Below are 17,954 nucleotides of genomic sequence, written 5' to 3' on the forward strand. Positions count from 1 at the left end.
CCACGGCTGGATTAAACTGTTAGGGAGGCCTGGGGCAAAACATGCTGTCTGGCCCCCACTGACCCCCCACCTGTTGTTCATACACAGCTGATTTTTCGCCTGTCTCATTCCAAAGTCGTCAAATACTGTCGCTTTGTCAGTGATTTCCACGTCAGACACCTCACACCAAAAGTCACCTTTCTCAGCGTTTTGATACATCTCTGAGTCGCCTTAGTTTGTAATGCAGACGGACCTAACCATTGTGTTATGATACGCCCTGGTTGGCCAGATGGCACCTGTTGCGGAGCTGTGTGATATGCGAACAGGCAGCGTCGGTTCATAACGCAGCCAGACACTGCTGGACAGCGTCAGGTTTAATTGCTGCTGGTAACAGCATAATAAAAGGAGCTGGAGAGCCCCTATAGGGTGGGTGGGAGGTGTCCGACAAACCCTGGACTCTCGGGTTCTCTTCCTGTATTAATGTTGAGCCAAATCATGATGTTTTTTTTCTAAACCTAGGGTGGGTCATCCACTAATCGGACGATCGTGAATTCGAGCTCCTCCTGTCCGCATGTCGAGGTATCCTTGGGCAAGATACTGCTCCTGATGGCTATTCCATCGGTGTGTGGGTGCATGTGAATGGTAAGTGAGTAGCAAGTGGCACCTTGTATGATAGCCTCAGCCACCAGTGTGTGAATGTGTGTGTGAATGGGTGAATGTGACATGTAGTGTAGAAGCGCTTTGATTGGTCAGAAGTCTAGAACAGCGCTACACAAGTGCCGTCCATTTACAGTTGATTCCTGTGTTTCTGCTGACGTCCCAGCCTTCGTTGCGGCGTTCCAGATCATCATCAATAGACGCAGGAGGATACCTAGTACATATATGTAGATGTGAAAAAAACAACAACAAAGCAGCGACGTGTGACATGTTGGGATGACACATGGCAGTTCAAGATGTGCATTTTTATTAATCTCATGAACTCACTCTACATGTTTTAACCACCTTTTATTTACGGCCAAAACTTGCGACCTCTATGTCCACACTCAGGCTTCACAATACACAAAAAAAATCACATTACGATTATTTTTACAGTTATTGCAACTGCGATATGAGTCGAATGAGTGGAGAATTTAGCGGGAATGATAATTTTTGCATTTAATTTTCACTGAAAAAAAAATATAAAATCATGATGATGGGATTTTTGCTGGGGTCTGTTCCAAACAAGCATGCTCCCTTATGTCTGGGATATGATTTGTACGCCGGGGCATCTCTATAGCACCAAAAAACCTCATTTGTAATGATATGTTGTGACAAATTTTACCTTCTTAAAAACAACAAAAAAAATGCAGCTTCTGCAGTTTGGATATTGCACTTGCAATTAATTGTGCAGCCCTAGTTCACACTGCACATCTTTGTAAATAGAATATCTTTTCATATACCTTATTTGAGTTTTTGACCTGTTGTTTGAACTATTCAATTAATTGATTCATTAAAAAATAATGCTTAGATTAATTAGTTACAGCGCTAAAAGGGGACTACCACAAAAAATGAATGGAAGTGTATGATGTATGACCACACTCCTCACTGAGCAGCTAAAGACATGCAGAAGATGGCAGTGTTTTCCTCACTGTGTGCGCACAGATGAACATACTGAGAAACAAATATATAGAAAATGTTGCGTATATTTCTACGTGATATAAACATGTAAGAATGTGTGGTTTGGGAACAAAATCAGACAAAAAAATCTGGTATTTCATTTGTACTTTTTCAGATTTCCTTGGACATAAAGACGTTGTTGTTCCCGGCAGGACAGTGGATTTCTGTGTGGAACACTGACCGTGAGAAAACAATGACAGCCACTCAGTGTCTGCAGCAGTCATGTGTGCAGAGCTGGAATGTCTCTGAGAATATTTACTCCAGTGCTTCAGCTTCATACAGTTTGAGGTGAAAAGGTACTTTAGTTGAGTATTTCCATTTTATGTCACTTAATATTTCTCCATCACATCTCAGAGGGAAATACTGCACTTTGTACTTCACTGTATTTGTTAGGTTTACATGCTACATGTTGCTTAAACACACAAACATATTAAAGAATTTCCACACAGCTGCTCGGCTTTCACAAACAGTTTAATACCTGGGAGCTGGTCAAACCTGCACAGGACTTCTGCTGATAAAAACCAACATAAAACCAGATCATTTTTTTTCACATCAGTGGCAGTCGTGTTTGAATACAGGAACGTCTTTAGTTGAAAAGCTTCCTAAACTTTGGTTTGAGCATCTCCAGCTCGCTGCTGTTTTGCATCTTCTGCGGCATGCTGCCAACCTTCATGATCACCTCGTGACCTTCGTCAAACAGCTTTTCACCGATCGCCTTCTTCACTCGGTCTCTCCAAGCGATCAGCTTCGGGCGGCCTGCAAACACGTCCATGCCGGTTCCAACAGGCTGCAAAACACACACCAAACGCAACCTCAATACATAGATTGTTTTTGAATAGATAATACTGCAATTACATGAAATTACAGTAATGTTAGGGTCAGGAGGAGGTCACTGAACATGCCGACGGGGTCTCGAGAATTTTCTGAGAACGACAAATTGTGTTTGTTAGATATATTTTCACATATATTCAAATAAAATGGTCTTAAATATGTCATCATAATCCAGTCTGAGCTCCTGGGTGCCCAGAGGCTCAGTGGTTAGGACCATGTCTCTTGCCAAAACTGACTGCAAACTGTCCAATAAAAGCAACAAGAGCAACAAACTCGTAGATACAGTACATCAGTTTAATTTTGTTTTAGCTCAGATTTTGCACTCAATTTCAGGTTAAATTACCATGATTAATGTTGAGGTCAGCAGAGTTATGTTTGCTATTTTGGTTAAAGAGGTTCTCCAACAATTTAGTGATGCACTTCCATAAAGCTAGGAAGCTACATATTCTTTTTAAAAATCAAACTCCAACCACACCAACATATTCTGACTTTTGGTCTCTAATATGGGTCAAACTCCAAGTGCTGGCTCCTACATTTCCGATAATGCAACTCAAACTTTGGAAACTCATTCCAGAGCCACAGAAGACATTATACAACTGTTAATAGATCGCATGATCTGTCCCTCCAGGACTGTGCAGGCCTGATTTTGGGATTGTTGCGGCTTGAAATGACTGATTTCAGCGCAGCTTTTCTAAAAAAAAAAACTGCAATGCAATACATTGTATTGAAATTGCAGGGTCAAGTAAATATTGCCAAAATAGTTGTGGCGCTGTCTCAGATTCTGAGCTTATTATTAGGAGCATTCGGGGTCTCCTGCAGACTTAGAACATCTGTGAGGGCAGCAGCAACAGCTCATCAACGTAGCCTTCAAGGACTGTCTTCCTGTGCTGCTCTCCTTCTGCTCTCTCTGCCCAGCTAGTTTAGCCTAATACAGCACAACACAATCTCATCCCTACTTGTCATATTTTGCCACTTGGAGAAATCCCCGTGGCAGTGCTTAACATTTGCAGCCAAACCATTAATCTCACACTGACACAAAAAGGGCTCGACTCTGTCATTAAGTTCTTCATAACTGTTGGATAACGTTAGCTGTGTGATGCTAACAGTTATGCCTGTCTCAGTAGGTGCGTTTCCATTACCCCTAGAAATGCGCAAAACCTAAATAGCGCAATAGAAAACAGGTAATGGAAACATCTGAATTTCACAAAACTTCTCAAATATCACTAAAAAGTTTTTACGCTCTCATGAGGTGGTTTTTCAGACGTGTCAATACAGATGTACAGTACAGGCCAAAAGTTTGGACACACCTTCTCATTCAATGTGTTTTCTTTATTTTCATGACTATTTACATTGTAGATTCTCACTGAAGGCATCAAAACTATGAATGAACACATGTGGAGTTATGTACTTAACAAAAAAAGGTGAAATAACTGAAAACATGTTTTATATTCTAGTTTCTTCAAAATAGCCACCCTTTGCTCTGATTACTGCTTTGCACACTCTTGGCATTCTCTTGATGAGCTTCAAGAGGTAGTCACCTGAAATGGTTTCCACTTCACAGGTGTGCCTTATCAGGGTTAATTAGTGGAATTTCTTGCTTTATCAATGGGGTTGGGACCATCAGTTGTGTTGTGCAGAAGTCAGGTTAATACACAGCCGACAGCCCTATTGGACAACTGTTAAAATTCATATTATGGCAAGAACCAATCAGCTAACTAAAGAAAAACGAGTGGCCATCAAATTGCAAAAACTTTAAATGTGTCCCCAAGTGGAGTCGCAAAAACCATCAAGCGCTACAACGAAACTGGCACACATGAGGACCAACCCAGGAAAGGAAGACCAAGAGTCACCTCTGCTTCTGAGGATAAGTTCATCCGAGTCACCAGCCTCAGAAATCGCAAGTTAACAGCAGCTCAGATCAGAGACCAGATGAATGCCACACAGAGTTCTAGCAGCAGACCCATCTCTAGAACAACTGTTAAGAGGAGACTGCGCCAATCAGGCCTTCATGGTCAAATAGCTGCTAGGAAACCACTGCTAAGGAGAGGCAACAAGCAGAAGAGATTTGTTTGGGCCAAGAAACACAAGGAATGGACATTAGACCAGTGGAAATCTGTGCTTTGGTCTGATGAGTCCAAATTTGAGATCTTTGGTTCCAACCGCCGTGTCTGTGTGAGACGCAGAAAAGGTGAACGGATGGATTCCACATGCCTGGTTCCCACTGTGAAGCATGGAGGAGGAGGTGTGATGGTGTGGGGGTGTTTTGCTGGTGACACTGTTGGGAATTTATTCAAAACTGAAGGCACACTGAACCAGCATGGCTACCACAGCATCCTGCAGCGACATGCCATCCCATCCGGTTTGCGTTTAGTTGGACGATCATTTATTTTTCAACAGGACAATGACCCCAAACACACCTCCAGGCTGTGTAAGGGCTATTTGACCAAGAAGGAGAGTGATGGAGTGCTGCGGCAGATGACCTGGCCTCCACAGTCACCGGACCTGAACCCAATCCAGATGGTTTGGGGTGAGCTGGACCGCAGAGTGAAGGCAAAGGGGCCAACAAGTGCTAAACACCTCTGGGAACTCCTTCAAGACTGTTGGAAAACCATTTCAGGTGACTACCTCTTGAAGCTCATGGAGAGAATGCCAAGAGTGTGCAAAGCAGTAATCAGAGCAAAGGGTGGCTATTTTGAAGAAACTAGAATATAAAACATGTTTTCAGTTAGTTCACCTTTTTTTGTTAAGTACATAACTCCACATGTGTTCATTCATAGTTTTGATGCCTTCAGTGAGAATCTACAATGTAAATAGTCATGAAAATAAAGAAAACGCATTGAATGAGAAGGTGTGTCCAAACTTTTGGCCTGTACTGTATGTCGCAGAAGTGTAATGGAAACACTTTTCGTACATTAACACGTCAAGTGACCCCACTACGTCACCGGACGGGTTCTTTTCCATCCGGTTTACGTCGGCTGCCGTATAATCAAAACAAAATGACACGGTAAGTGTGGACAGAGGAAACTGTCGCTATCATCCGCTGCCTTGGTCTTTTGTTAAAAATGGTCACGGCAACAGCAATAGATGCAACCAAAACCACATAGCCAATAAGTTTACAGAGTAGACTCTGGACATCCATTTTTTTCACGCAATCCCGCTAGACGGAGCCTTACGAGAATTACGGCTTAGATGTCAAACACCTTTCAATGGAAACACCTGCAAGCCACAATTGCACTTCAAAATTGTCGAAATATCGCATTTATTTTGCGCAAAACTGTAATGGAAACGCACCTAGTGTGTGTGTGTGTGTGTGTGTGTGTGTGTGTGTGTGTGTGTGAGAGAGAGAGACTCTTTTTGAGTTGTCTGTTTACAGGGAGAGGCTGAATTTGTGTTAATTGTTGTGACTCCAACATCGTAACGTCATTGAGAGACTGAGCAGTACTTCTCGTAACTAATAAACTGAAATTCACGTGTAAAAGCGGTGCCCTGTTAAGGCGAGTCTCCATTACTCTGTTTGTATCACAGAAGCTACATTAAGTAGCAAAAACACCCTGGTCAGTTTCTCAGGCTTGTTGGTGTTTTGCACACACAGTGATGAAAAATGACACATTTATTTCCACGAGAGAAAACGCAATGTCCTGTGAAATCAACCAGACACAGCTGCAGAATCAGTTCTAACAGTCAGAGGAGAACTCCAGCTGCAGTAGTTGTCGTATCAGGTATAAAGTTTAAACTTAAATTTATTTACCAGTAGAAGTAGCAGTACAAACAGTGGTAGTCTTACCTGCATAATCTCAACTATTGCCACCAGATCAGCCAGAGAGATTTTGTCGCCGATGATGAACGGTTTGTTCTGCAGGAATTTCTCCTCCAGCAATTTCAGCGACTGATTCAGATCCTCGACAGCTGCGTCCATCTTCTCCTTCGGGACCTCGGAGCCCATGATGAGAGGAAAGAAAGCCTGATCGCACAAACACAAAGATTGATGACACTTTGGCAGCACCAACAACAGCAGTTATTCCGGTATGACAGCTGCAAATAAGATTTTTGATTATGTTTTCTTTGATAGTCGTTAATATTCTGTATGTACGTTTTTAAAAATGCAGTCCCACGTGTTTTCTAAATGTAGTTTATTTTAGCCATAATTCTGACACTGTCTGACAATCAGTTGGTCGACATCTCAACAACTGAAGTTTGGTACAGATGTTCATGGTTGCCAGAGGATGTATCCTAATGACTTAAGTGATCCCCTGACCTTTCTCTAGCGCCACCAGCAGGTGATCATGAGGATCACATGGGTGGTTTTGGGTTAAATATCTCACCAACTATTGGACAGAAATTTCAGGAATTGAAATTTGGTTCAGACATTTATCTTCCCCTCAAGATAAACTGTAATCACTCAAACTTTACTTATTAAAAAGCTACTTCCTAAAAATATATTATCAATGTACTGAAACACATCTTGAGTATAAATTTAAGTGGTAGTTAGGAGACTATCAGTTATTATTTAACTAAACATGTCAGTGTTACAAAACAAATAAATGAACAATTGATGTCTGAAGTGTTGAAATGTGTTCACTGAAGTGGGTCAGTATGGGGTGCTGTTTGTAAAGTGTCTCACGCTGAAAATAACATCAACATTTTGCCACATTTAGCTTCAAACAATGTTTAAAAAAGTATTGTGAATTTTTTAACGTCACCTTTTACCACATTTACAGCAATATTTGTTAACTTAGATATATATTATATAGTTAAATCTAAATATTAAATGTGGCACCTAAATGCTAAATGTTAAATCTAAATATTAAATCTAAATCTAAATGTTAAATCTAAATGCTAAATCTAAATCTAAATGTTAAATGTTAAATCTAAATGTTCTAGGTGAAACTAAATATTTAGCTAATATGCAAATTCACACTGCAGGTCACCGGAAGTACCAAAATAAAAGCTCGAGATGGTCAGACTGTGTTTATAGAATCAAATAACGAATTAAAACCAACTTATCGGGGGAAATGGACACTTGAACATACATTAGCGTGATAATAACTACCTAAAATAACAAGAAACGTGTTTGGAGAAATTTTATTTGATGTGTACTTTGAGTTGTTAGTGTCCCTTCGGAGGGAATCACCTTGTTGTTTACGAATACATCCAGGTAGAAAACCAGCGGAGTTTAGCTACATGAATATCTCACATTTTTCACGTCACTTTATCACCGTTTAGACTAATCTGGTGTTTGTAAAGTCTATAAACACAATGATTGAACAAACATTACTATCACGTTCTGAAATTAATAACATGGTTATCGTAGATTAGCGGGGCTAACCGCTGTTAGCCCCGTTAGCGGTGTCTGTAATGACTCATTAACTCTAAACGGTCCGTGAAAAAAAATATTTTTTTCCAGCGGATGTCTTAGTTACAACATGATTGAGCTAACTGGAGCAGTTTCATGTCATATCCGACAAGGGGAGGCTTTTAACAGATGACGTCCTGATGTTAGCTTTGCTGCTGCTGCAGCCACTGATGCTTTCTAGACATCTTGATTTCCCAAAACTGAATAAATACCACACATAGCAAGACAAAACTGCTTTGCTAGCTCAATCATGTTGTAACTAAGATATCCACTGGAAAAAAATATTTTTTTCACGGACCGTTTAAGAGTTAATGAGTCATTAGAGACACTGCTAACGGTGCTAAAAGCTAACGGTTGTTAGCTTAGCTTAGGTTGTTAGTCCCTCCGAAGGGACACTAACAACTCAAAGTACACGTCAAATAAAATTTCTCCAAACATGCTTCTTGTTATGTTAGGTAGTTATTATCACGCTAATGTATGTTCAAGTGTTCACTTCCCCTGATAAGTTGGTTTTAATTTGTTATTTGATTCTATAAACACAGTCTGACCATCTCAAGCTTTTATTTTGGTACTTCCGGTGACCGGCAGTGTGAATTTGCATATTAGCTAAATATTTAGTTTCACCTAGAACATTTAGATTTAACATTTAACATTTAGAGTTATATTTAGCATTTAGATTTAACATTTAGATTTATATTTGATATTTAGATTTAACATTTATATTTAACATTTAGATTTAAATTTAATATTTAGATTTAACATTTAGATTTAGATTTAGATTTAATATTTAGATTTAACATTTAACATTTAGGTGCCACATTTAATATTTAGATTTAACTACAAAACCCAAAACCAGTGAAGTTGGCACGTTGTGTAAACCGTAAATAAAAACAGAATACAATGATTTGCAAATCCTTTTCAACCTATATTCAATTGAATACACTGCAAAGACAAGTTACTTAATGTTCGAACAGGTAAACTTTGTAATTTTTTGCAAATATTAGCTCATTTGGAATTTGATGCCTGCAACATGTTTCAAAAAAGCTGGCACAAGTGGCAAAAAAGACTGAGAAAGTTGAGGAATGCTCATCAAACACTTATTTGGAACATCCCACAGGTGAACGGGCTAATTGGGAACAGGTGGGTGCCATGATTGGTTATAAAAGCAGCTTCCCTGAAATGCTCAGTCATTCACAAACAAGGATGGGGCGAGGGTCACCACTTAGTGAACAAATGTGTGAGCTGATTGTCGAACAGTTTAAGAACAACATTCCTCAACGAGCTATTGCAAGAAATTTAGGGATTTCATCATCTACGGTCCGTAATATCGTCAAAAGGTTCAGAGAATCTGGAGAAATCACTGCACGTAAGCGACAAGGCCGAAAACCAACATTGAATGCCCGTGACCTTCGATCCCTCAGGCGGTACTGCATCAAAAACCGACATCAGTGTGTAAAGGACATCACCACATGGGCTCAGGAACACTTCAGAAAACCACTGTCAGTAACTACAGTTCGTCGCTACATCTGCAAGTGCAAGTTAAAACTCTACAATGCAAAGCGAAAGCCATTCATCAACAGCACCCAGAAACGCCGCTGGCTTCGCTGGGCCCGAGCTCATCTAAGATGGACTGATGCAAAGTGGAAAAGTGTTCTGTGGTCTGACAAGTCCACATTTCAAATTGTTTTTGGAAACTGTGGACGTCGTGTCCTCCGGACCAAAGAGGAAAAGAACCATCCGGACTGTTATAGGCGCAAAGTTCAAAAGCCAGCATCTGTGATGGTATGGGGGTGTATTAGTGCCCAAGGCATGGGCAACTTACACATATGTGAAGGCACCATTAATGCTGAAAGGTACATACAGGTTTTGGAGCAACATATGTTGCCATCCAAGCAACGTCTTTTTCATGGACGCCCCTGCTTATTTCAGCAAGACAATGCCAAGCCACATTCTGCACGTGTTACAACAGCATGGCTCCATAGTAAAAGAGTGCGGGTACTAGGCTGGCCTGCCTGTAGTCCAGACCTGTCTCCCATTGAAAATGTGTGGCGCATTATGAAGCGTAAAATACGACAACGGAGACCCCGGACTGTTGAACAACTTAAGCTGTACATCAAGCAAGAATGGGAAAGAGTTCCACCTGAAAAGCTTCAAAAATTGGTCTCCTCAGTTCCCAAACGTTTACTGAGTGTCGTTAAAAGGAAAGGTGATGTAACACAGTGGTAAAAAGGCCCCTGTGCCAACTTTTTTGCAATGTGTTGCTGCCTTTAAATTCTAAGTTAATGATTATTTGCAAAAAAAAAATAAAGTTTCTCAGTTTGAACATTAAACATCTTGTCTTTTCAGTGTATTCAATTGAATATAAGTTGAAAAGGATTTGCAAATCATTGTATTCTGTTTTTATCTACGATTTACATAACGTGCCAACTTCACTGGTTTTGGGTTTTGTATTTAATATATTTCTAAGTTAACAAATATTGCTGTAAATGTGGTAAAAGGTGACGTTAAAAAATTCACAATACTTTTTAAGCATTGTTTGAAGCTAAATGTGGCAAAATGTTGATGTTATTTTCAGCGTGAGACACTTTACAAACGGCACCCCATAGGTCAAGTGAGGATACAGCACCGGGTTGATCTGGGGTCTCGTACCCTGAGCAGGAAGACCTTTGAGCCGTGAGCTCGGAGGTTCATGTGCTGCCAGGACAGGTATTCATTAACACGAGCTCGCTGCTGCAGGTCGGCTGGAAACCAGTGATCCGCCACTGACGATGAGTGTTTCTGCACCATGTACTTTAGGATCGCAGTGCTGCAAAAAACACACAGCACAAAGAAAGTGGGAGAAACAAATGAATGCTCTGATGGAGTGTTTGTGAAACTGTTTCACCTCATTGTTTCTGATCTGCACTGGAAATATTATCAACCGACCAGGAGCAAACAAAGTATATAACTTTCAACACTGCTCACTTTAGGAAGGTCACAAGAAATCCCATAATGTGTGTTTAGATCAGTTCATCTGCATCCAGGCAGGGAAAGTGAAAGTCACCCTAACATTAGCGATGTAGCTAACGTAGCTAACGTGCTACCTATGGCTGATCGCTGAAAACTAGAAAGAAACAATGATCCATTGTCCGTTTATTAATCTAAACAAAGAGCATGTTGTCTTGTGGTGTCCGCTCTAAAATGAGCAGTGGTGAAAGTTATTATACTCTGTTATGATCATGGAGTTAATAAACAGACAGCGTTAGCTAGCTAGTTGAAAAGTTGTGTGTTACTTCCACATTAAGTTGTATAATGAGTGGACGTCTCCACAAGTTTTAAGGACAATAAGACAAATCCATGCTTATAAATGTGAGTTTTTACAGTTTCTAATGATGATGAATTACCTTCGCCACATCACGGAACTCTGTTCATGTAAACCAAACACACACTTCTCTACGGAGTATCCATCAGTGAGTATATCATGAATATCGAGATGATAATTAACTGAGGACAAAATTTTAAAGTCTACTACAGCGTCCTCTACGACAGCCTTCGATAAAAATAAACATTATCTTAGGGCTGTTTCATAGTCAACACACGCAACGTGAGCACCGACGCAAGCGACGCGAGCAACGCACTTCCTTTCATAGTCAACACATTGAACGCAAGCAACACGGGCGACACTTTAAATGCAATACATCGCTCACGCAATAGGGGGTAGCAGAGTCACCGGTACAATCCGGCTAGCTAATACTGCTGTAGCTAGCTTGTACTGCTATTTTATCAGAGCGCAGGGCACTAGAACTGTCACATAAATGGGGGTGTGCCCGTACGAGTTCGCAAAGTTTTTCCTCCTTGCCCCCCATATTTCATACCTGCTTCTTCTGTGAATAACAAAAAGTGGTTAATTTCAAGTACGTCGCTTGCATTATCACCCCCACTGGCAACGCATGGTATTACATGCGACGCTGCGGCGCGTATCAAAAAATGCACACATTTTGAGACGCAAGCACAAGAAAATATTTTTATTCTGGGTATGTCGACCAGTTCTCTCCGATGACTGCTGTTTTTCTGCCACCAGTATGCACACTCAACTGCTGTGATGTAACTGTGACACCCACTCAAAATTGGTCGATACTATTTAAACACTTAAAAACAACCCCTTGTGATGTGCAAATTTTCAGAACAACAATTAGATACTGTCAATAATGAAAATAAAATCAACCACACAAAACATTTCTGAACAGTCTATTGGAAAAGAGCATGAACAGTAACCAAAGATAAGATGGTTTGCTCACGTAAGTCCCTAAAGTGACATTAGTCCAAAGACTTGGGGCTGCATTCACACCAAATCAGGCACTGTGGCGATTAGCAGCAGATTTGTGTAATGGCGTGGGAGTGTCACTAAAAATGGCTCATTTGTGGGAGAGTGGAGGGTGAAGACCCACAAGCTGATCGTTTGTCTCAGTTTCTGGGTATTTGTCTTCAGAAGTTTGTTTATGTTGGCTTTAAAGATCTGTAGAGTTCCTTTTGATTATCATCACTGTATTATCTTTACCGCCACAAAAGACATAAGTGTGCACACACAAACAAAGCGAGAGCTCTCCTTTAGGATAGTAAGCATGAGATGTTACTACATACTTTATTTCTTTTACTCACTATAATATTTAATAATGCAAAGAGACTGTACGACTGCAGCCATCTTATGGTCTGATATTGCCAGTTATGTGATTGGCCACCACAGGGTGATGTCAGGTGGCATTCTTCCAAAATTCTGTTTCAACATTTTTCCACAGGCCACTGTGTTCTTTTTTATTTGTTTTTTTTTTTCCTTGGCATCCCCTACAGCCCCCGCGCCACGGCTTAAGCTGAAACCATTTCCCTCAGTGGAAACGAAGCTTTTATTTGCTTTAATTTCACAGATAACAAAGAATAAATTATGAAGACAATAAAGCCTCCAGAAAAATCGATTTTTATGTCTTGTGTGTGATTTATCCTGGTTTCATATGATTGGAGAAAAACTCTGCTAGCCGCTTGGCTAATTTATACAATGTAAAATGCCATAGGCTTGTGCTAATAACGTTAGCATGTTGTATTTGTGGGGAAAATGTGTCCAGATAAAGACAAGTGTTTGTCTGTGAGTGCTGCGAGTTATAGTGAAGCTGATTTGTGCACTTGTGTTTGAAACTGTCTCCATTAAGCCATGTTTAATGTGTGTTTAATGTGTGTTTTGAATCCACTAAACTTTACAGTACTTCACAGACACCCTGCCGCTTCATTGAACTGGAATGGAGATCAAAATACCCCCCTAGATTAAACAGTAAGTATTTTGATTGCTAACTCCAACTGAGGGGAATGTAGAAGAGGATGGTTTTATTTGAAAAACTGATTATTGTAGCAGGCTTTGAAAGAGCTCGACAAACTCTTCCTTGCAGGTTTCCATCATAGCTTACTCGCCGCCTGGCATCTACAACATGAACAAACGGTCACTTGAAGAGAGCTATCAGCGGCTCCAGGCCATAAGTATCAGTAACAACCTTCAAAAATTATTCTAATCATGTGTCAGTGTGAGGAAGTTGATCCTAATACTGAACAAATCAACGCTGTACCTTTCAGTCAGCACGAAGCTTCCATCCTTCATGACAGGAACCTTCCTCACGATGCTCAGTTTTCCAAACTCCTCGCTGTGCTGCTGCCCTGAGACAAACACATGACAACATGAGAGCACAGATGTGTTCAGATGAAGAAAAAGTCTGCAGTCTGTTTTTTTGTGTTGCCATGTAAATAGAAATAAGAATACATGCACACTGTGTTAAACAGATTGTACCTCCATTTGGAGAAGAAGAGAAGATTAAAGTATCGGAGTGTGGGGAAAAAAAAGCTGGTGTTTTTCTTTTGGTTCAAACTTTCCCTCCCCTTTTCCTTCTTATCTGCTTTCAAACACTTCTCCTTTCTTTATTTCCTTTCCCCAACACATCTCTGTTATACTCGATCACCTCAAAGGCGCAGGAATGTTTTGTCTGGATGCTCTGACCTCTGACCCTCGACATCCCACCTGCTGTTTGCTTGTAAAGTCGGTTATCGAGGAGTTAACATAACTCTACTCCTCGCCGGATGAGCCTGTCAGCTTTCTGGGTGAAATGTAACAATGTAAGCTGATAGCCCACAGGAGGAAGGTTATGTGCTTACAGAACAAATTTAAGGCCGGAGGGATGTTCAACTCCAACTCCTGCAGGGTGTGTTCACATAGTTACAATCAGAAAGCCAAAGAAAGTGGCTACATCTGGGGCTAAAGCTTACGCAACAAGTTCAGCGTTTGCCGGTTACTGAACTCTGCAAACTCAAACATCTGGAACGTTTGTGTACATTTCTAAAGCTCAAAATAAACTATGTTAAGCAAAGATAGTTTGGATTATTTGAAGTGGGGTTATATGAGGTACTTAGCGTCAAAATGTATAACCTACAGGTGAGGGTTGGCACGCTCCCAGTTTGGAGAATCACACAGAGTACTGACACAGAAGCTAAGTAATGTACTGTTGTGGACGGGAGGCAGCAGCTTAAACTATCTTGGCCACCAAAGATTCAGTGTCAGTTTAAGTGGATGCTGTATTTAGAATATTGTCACAGCTTTACCTTAACGTCAAAAAGCCCTTTCCTTAAGGGAAACCGTGAAGATCTAACCCATCTATGTTCTGATCAAAGCCACCAGACTCCATTGACAGAAACAGTAATTTTAGATCCTGGTCTACTGCTGTCTCAATCTGTTGGTTTATTTTAGAAGTTGACGTTGGATTTTTAAACGTTGATATAATAACAATAGTTTGGAACAGGAAAAAGCTGATAGCTGATTTATTGGCGGACATCTCTCCACCCTCCCTGGAAAATAACTGAACATCTAAGCCAAAGTAATACATAACCAAATAGATATAAAAATCTGGAACTCATTTTCAAACTAACTGAAAAAAATCTAGATGGTAGTAATTTAAATTTTTGCCCATCCCTTTCTAAAGAGGAACTGAAGCCATTATTCTGCTCTCTTCAAGCCGCCAGACTCCATTGACAAAGACAGTAATTTTACCTTGCAGAACACAGGAGCTACTGGTCTACTGCTGCCTTGACCAGTTTGTGTTACTGTGTGACTCTGGTAAATCCGAACTAACACTTTGAAACACCAAAGTCCCGCCATAACACAAACAAACTAACCAATCAAGGCAGTGGTAAACCAGGAGGTCCGGTGTTCAGCGAGGTAGGATTACTGGTTTTGGAGGGTGTAGAGATATTGGCCGATAAATCAGCTATTGTTCAAAATTATCGTTATTATATCAACCTTTAAAAGTCCGATATCAACTTCTAAAACAAACCAACTGATGGAGGCAGCAGTAGACAAGCAACTCCCATTTTTACGGAGCTAAAATGTTTTTGTCAATGGAGTGTGGTGGCTTTCATTAGAACATAGATAGGTTAGATGTTAATGGCTTCCCTGACGGTAGGGTAAAGTGATGAAGTGTGTTGGAAACAGCAAAGACTTTCTTGACCAGCCAAAGAAAGTTTGGCTGGTCAGAAAAACAGTATCATTTTAAGTGTACGCTATATTTAGAATACTTTCACAGCTTTACCTTTCAGTCGGTCATCTAACCCATCTATGGTCTAATCAAAGCCACCAGACCCCATTGAAAAACATTTTACCTTGCAGAACAAAGGAGTTGCTGGTCTACCGCTGCCTTCAGTTGGACAATTGGTTTGTTTTAGAGGCCATTCCACACCATTGGGGAAAAAGCCTATAGCCGATTCAGTTGCCAATATCTTTCCACTCTCCCTTAAAAAAATCTGACAGTGGCAAAAAAATCACTTAAGATTTAAGTCAAAATAATATATACCGTAATAAATATATAGTTTAAATCTGGAACTTATCATCAAACTCAAAGTTATTAATAAGTAAATCTATATGGACCTGGACTTGTAAAGCGCCATTCTAGTCTTCTGACCACTCAAAAAGCTTTCTCTGTTACGAGTCACATTCACCCGTTCACACACACACATTCATTCACTGGTGGCCGAGGTTATCATACAAGGTGCCACCTGCTACTCAGTGTTTAACTCACTCACACACCAATGGAGCAACCACTGGAAGCAAATTGGAGTTGCTCAACGATGCTTCGACATGCGGGCTAGACGAGCCAGGGATTTGTGGACGACCCACTCTACCTCTGAGCCACAGCTGCCCCAATGCTGAACATCAAGCCAACTGTTACAAATCTAAGTGGTAGTGACTTTTAATTTTTTGATTTATTGTTTTCCCCACCCATTTCCGACAAGGAAGTGAAGCCATTATTCTGCACTCTTCAAGTCACCAGACTCCATTTACGAAAACAGTCATTTTAACCAGTTATTTCGACATACGAAGCGGCTCCTCGTCCACAGAGATCATCATGCTGCACCGCCATGTTTCTACAGTAGCCAAGAACGGACAAACCAAACACTGGTTCTAGAGAGGGACATTTGTGATTTCATATTTTCTCGTAGTTAGCAGCCCCTCCGCAACAAGCAGCAGCGGAAAAACACCGATTGTTTAAAGTGAAACTGCATTATTCGGGGATTTTACCGGTTTAAATTAATATTACCCTGCAGAACACGGGAGCTGCTGGTCTACTGCTGCCACTATCAGTTTGTGTTACTGTGTGACTTTGGTAAATTTGATTTAACACTTTACAACACCAAAGTCTCACTATAACACGAACAAACTAACCGATCCAGGCAGTGGTAGACCAGCAGCTCCTGTGTTCAGCGAGGTAAAATTACTGGTTTTGTCAAAGGAGTCTGGCGACATTTTCAGTTTCAGTTCAGTTCCTGGACAGAAAGGGCTGTCTGACAGTAAGGTAAAGCAGCGAAAATATACAAAATATAGCCACACACCTCATGCAACACCATGTCAAAACATCTGAACCAACCCTTTAAGGCAGAATGTGAGTTAAAAGTCTTACTAAAACTCTCAAAAATCAGCAATGCATGCAACCACAAAGTTCTGTCCATGTGTCTGTCTGGCAGTGTGGGATTACCTGTACTGAGGTCCACATGTTTAAACTCAAAGGGAATCCCGACTGCTTTGGCAAACAGGAAGACAGAGCGGCAGGGCTGGGAGTGCAGGTCCAGATAGAGCTCCATCCTGTCAGAGTCCGAAGGCTGCTGTGATTTCAGTCCTCTCCTGCAGCGCCTGTTATCCTCTGTCTGCCCAGAACTCCGCCTCTCCTCGCTGTGAGGCTCATTGATTCTTAAATGGTGGCGACAGTTCAAAGTAAGCAGGCTGTCGGGGTTGAGCAGTCCGACCTTTGGCCTCAGCTTGGCTCAACATTTTGTAAACACAGCAGAGATTATCACATTTTTATCTGCTGACTGTTCCTCTGCACTGCGAGCCAGTGTCCTCTCTGTATAATGAGTTTACAGCAGCAGTCCTCAAGAAAAGAGGATCTGACTTACAGTAAGTGATCACATGAATAAAGATATTTAAAACTTGTTTTTTGCCTTTTATTCTCCTTTGAAGACCCTGTCCTCACATGGTTTGCACCAGTTGTCACTCTACTGATTACACAAACTATGATTTCATATAAATTAGTTAGTGTTCCAGAAGTGTTCAAGTATTTTTCTTTAGTGTATAATCGCCCAAAAATAGGAATCATTGTGTTTTTGTTACCTTAGAATGAGACGTTTATCTACACAGGGAGCGGGTGCTCGTCCACAGAGATCGCCATGTTGCACCGCCATGTTTCTAAAGTAGCTCAGAACAGACAAACCAAACACATTTTCATGTTTTTGCGTCTGCCCATGTAGTTAGTACCCCCTCTGTGACGAGCAGCATAAGAAAAACATACATTTTCTTACAGTAAAAACAGATTTATTCAGGGATTCTACCGGTTTAAATTACCGGATCTATTTTTTTTTTCGGAGAGGAAGAGACCTCTGTGGGTAATTTGGCTTCTGGTAAAAACCTGTTCTATCTTATGCTGCTTTTTACTTGTGCTCCACTAGATCTCAGTTAAATATTGTACTTTTTTCTCCTACATTTACTTGACAGCTGTAGTTATTTTGCACATTTAGACAGAACATTTGAACACACAAAATCTGCTCCACCTTGACCAGCTACAACATTAAATACTGCCTG

The 17,954-nt window shown here is 40.8% G+C and overlaps 1 protein-coding gene across 1 annotated transcript; it reads right to left on the minus strand.

Annotated features, from left to right (window-relative positions):
• Positions 1-2,088: 2,088 nt before the first annotated feature.
• gstt1a (glutathione S-transferase theta 1a) lies at positions 2,089-17,010 on the minus strand. Its single transcript, XM_033620626.2, has 5 exons — positions 16,855-17,010; positions 13,408-13,495; positions 10,469-10,625; positions 6,251-6,427; positions 2,089-2,422 (listed from the first exon to the last, which is right to left on the minus strand). The coding sequence occupies exons 1-5, from the start codon at positions 16,958-16,960 to the stop codon at positions 2,222-2,224; spliced, it is 729 nt and encodes a 242-aa protein (XP_033476517.2). The 5' UTR covers positions 16,961-17,010; the 3' UTR covers positions 2,089-2,221.
• Between the last annotated feature and the right edge of the window lie 944 nt (positions 17,011-17,954).

The sequence above is a fragment of the Epinephelus lanceolatus genome, chromosome 9, assembly GCF_041903045.1.
Source record: "Epinephelus lanceolatus isolate andai-2023 chromosome 9, ASM4190304v1, whole genome shotgun sequence".
NCBI lineage: Eukaryota > Metazoa > Chordata > Actinopteri > Perciformes > Serranidae > Epinephelus > Epinephelus lanceolatus.

Coding starts and splice junctions, on each gene's coding strand:
- gstt1a (XM_033620626.2), bottom strand. CDS start 16,960: ATGGAGCTCTATCTGGACCTGCACTCCCAGCCCTGCCGCTCTGTCTTC. Junction 6,428..10,468: donor CAAAGGTCTTCCTGCTCAGG/GTACGAGACCCC, acceptor TTGTGCGATCAG/GCTTTCTTTCCTCTCATCAT. Junction 2,423..6,250: donor CAATAGTTGAGATTATGCAG/GTAAGACTACCA, acceptor TGTGTTTTGCAG/CCTGTTGGAACCGGCATGGA.